Source organism: Topomyia yanbarensis, chromosome 3 (assembly GCF_030247195.1).
Source record: "Topomyia yanbarensis strain Yona2022 chromosome 3, ASM3024719v1, whole genome shotgun sequence".
Classification (NCBI taxonomy): Eukaryota; Metazoa; Arthropoda; class Insecta; order Diptera; family Culicidae; genus Topomyia; species Topomyia yanbarensis.
This window is the reverse complement of record NC_080672.1, coordinates 214542987-214545210: the sequence shown is the minus strand read 5'-3', so window position 1 is coordinate 214545210 and position 2224 is coordinate 214542987. Positions and strand designations below refer to the sequence as shown.

Sequence of the window (2224 nt, the reverse complement as noted above, 5' to 3'; positions counted from 1 at the left end):
TTATTGTGGGTTCTCCCAGTGCCGGTTTCCCGAATGCTGAGTGTCCAATTGCTTCCAACGCAAGATGCATGCATCGCAGTTACGCGTAGTGCATCCTTTTTTGCCGCAACTGTAATAGAAAAGGTATCGCTTCGGATTGGGACATCTCGGGTAGGTGTGACCAGAATATTCGCATTGCCAACATACGATTGCAGAAGCAAGATCTCTGTTATTGTTATTGTTTTCTCTAGCCGGGCTTTCGCCTGTGTTGGTGGATAATCGTTCTCTCCAGTTATTTTGCATCCGAACCGCATTAACCTCTTCTACTGTATTTGCTGCCGCTTCATTCCGAAATGCCATGTCTTGCTGCAAAACTTCACGCTCCTGAATACGAAGTGAATCTAGCTCTTCATCGATGTCTTGACTTGATTCCATCGTGTTGACTTGGGCGGTACTAAATGACTGTCTGTTGAAAGTTGGACGATTTGCATTGTCCATTCTGTTGGTGGTCGAACGCTGAAAGATCGAGGGCTCAGGTTTTGTCCAAGCAGTGCGAGATGTGAAGGGGGTGCGAGCTCGTAAAGAGTAAGATCTGGAGACCTCAAAGTCCCTGCAAACGGCAACTAGATCACGAATTTTATTTGCTCGTGAAGCTGCAGCTATTGGCGAGAAATCGGAATTTAGGTGAGATTTAATGATGAAGAGTTTCTCGGATTCCGATATTGCCGGTTCCACAATCTCAAAAGCTGCCACTAAATCTCTGTAGAAGTTGGTGAACGGTTCATTTGGACCTTGGAAACGCAAATACAGGTCCTGCTTTACAATTTCTGAGTAGTTGGGCGGCAAAAACTCCTGTTTGATCTCGGCCTTGAAGATTTCCCAAGTTGAAAGGCTAAGGTAAGCACGAGTATACCATTGAAGTGCTCGCCCTTTTAGCAAATGTTTGATGGACCGTAACAGAGTTTGCTCGTCCATTCCTTCTGTGTCTGCATAGGTATTCACTTGATTTAGAAATTCACCTAGCTGTATGATGTTGGGCTGTCCAGCGTATTCAAATGGTCATTTGTGTACCGGCTGCGTGAACCTGTTTGCAGATGGTTGTGGATTTGGTGTTCTAGGTGTACTAGGTCTGTTTTGAGATCTTAAGAACCGCAGGAAATCATCACGTAAGTGAGGGGGAATATGGTTCAACCCTGGTACCTGATGAAGTATTCCTGATTCTTGGTGAAGCTGTGGATCCCAATATCCTGAGATTGAGTTGTTCTGAAACCCCGAAACTGGAATTCGTCGATTTAGTTGATCCTGTAACTGCACCTCAATCTGCTGCCGTCTGACTTGCTCTTGGTGTAGCTGCTGTTCTAACTGCTGTTGCTGTTGTTGCATCTGGTTAACCAACTGCTGGTGTTGTTGTTCTTGTCTTTGTTGTTCGAGTCTAAGTTGCTGGTATCGTTGCTGCTGCTGTTGGTGTTGACCTATCAACTCCTGCAGTTGCTGTAAATTTTGCTGTTGATATTGTTGCTCGTACTGTGTTGATTGTCCTTCCGGAATTTGACCGTCTTTATTTTACTGCAGTTGTTGAGACAACTGTTGTTGGAGTTCCTGTTCTAATAGTTGTTGCTGCTGTGATGCGTCTTTTATGCTTGATTGAAGCTGCGCGATCTTTAGCCTTTGCTGTGTATCTGGATCTCCAGGCAGTTCTTCTTCCACCTTTTTAGAAGCTAGATTGCCTAGAAAATGTTCAATTCTCTCTAGTGTTTTGTTTATCTTGGCCATCGTTTTGCTGGCATTGGATGTGATCATCGGATCCGATATAATGGAAAGCCTAAATCTGTTGTTCACGCCGAAGTGAACATAGTATCGGAAAATTATTTTGACCGCTAAAATCGACACCAGCTGACAGTGTGCCAAATCGAATAATTTCCCACCCGTGGCACAGATGAATTTCTTCTCCAATTTCGGTCATCTGGCACACACGTAAAACGAAGGCAAGCTAATATCATTGCTGTTCAGCTGATTGCTGCTGGTCTTTCCAACAATGACTTTTGCAGTCCGGTGGTTTCTACGCAAATTCGTTGCCGTAGCAGCACCAACTGAAGAGGATCGCACACACTCGGGGCGATCATCATCTTTAACCCGTCAGCCCATACCATGCCTGTGGGACCGGACGGGTAGTACTAAGTTTATCGCCGAACAACACAGTCCAGCGCAATTGACTGTGCGTCGCGCTCGCCGTGCATACGTTGCA

The 2224-nt window shown here is 45.4% G+C and overlaps 1 protein-coding gene across 1 annotated transcript; it reads right to left on the bottom strand.

Annotated features, from left to right (window-relative positions):
- Positions 1-1752, bottom strand: LOC131687638 (putative uncharacterized protein DDB_G0271606). Its single transcript, XM_058971725.1, is given in 1 exon segment — positions 1-1752. A coding segment is annotated over 1 exon segment (1752 nt).
- Positions 1753-2224: the final 472 nt, after the last annotated feature.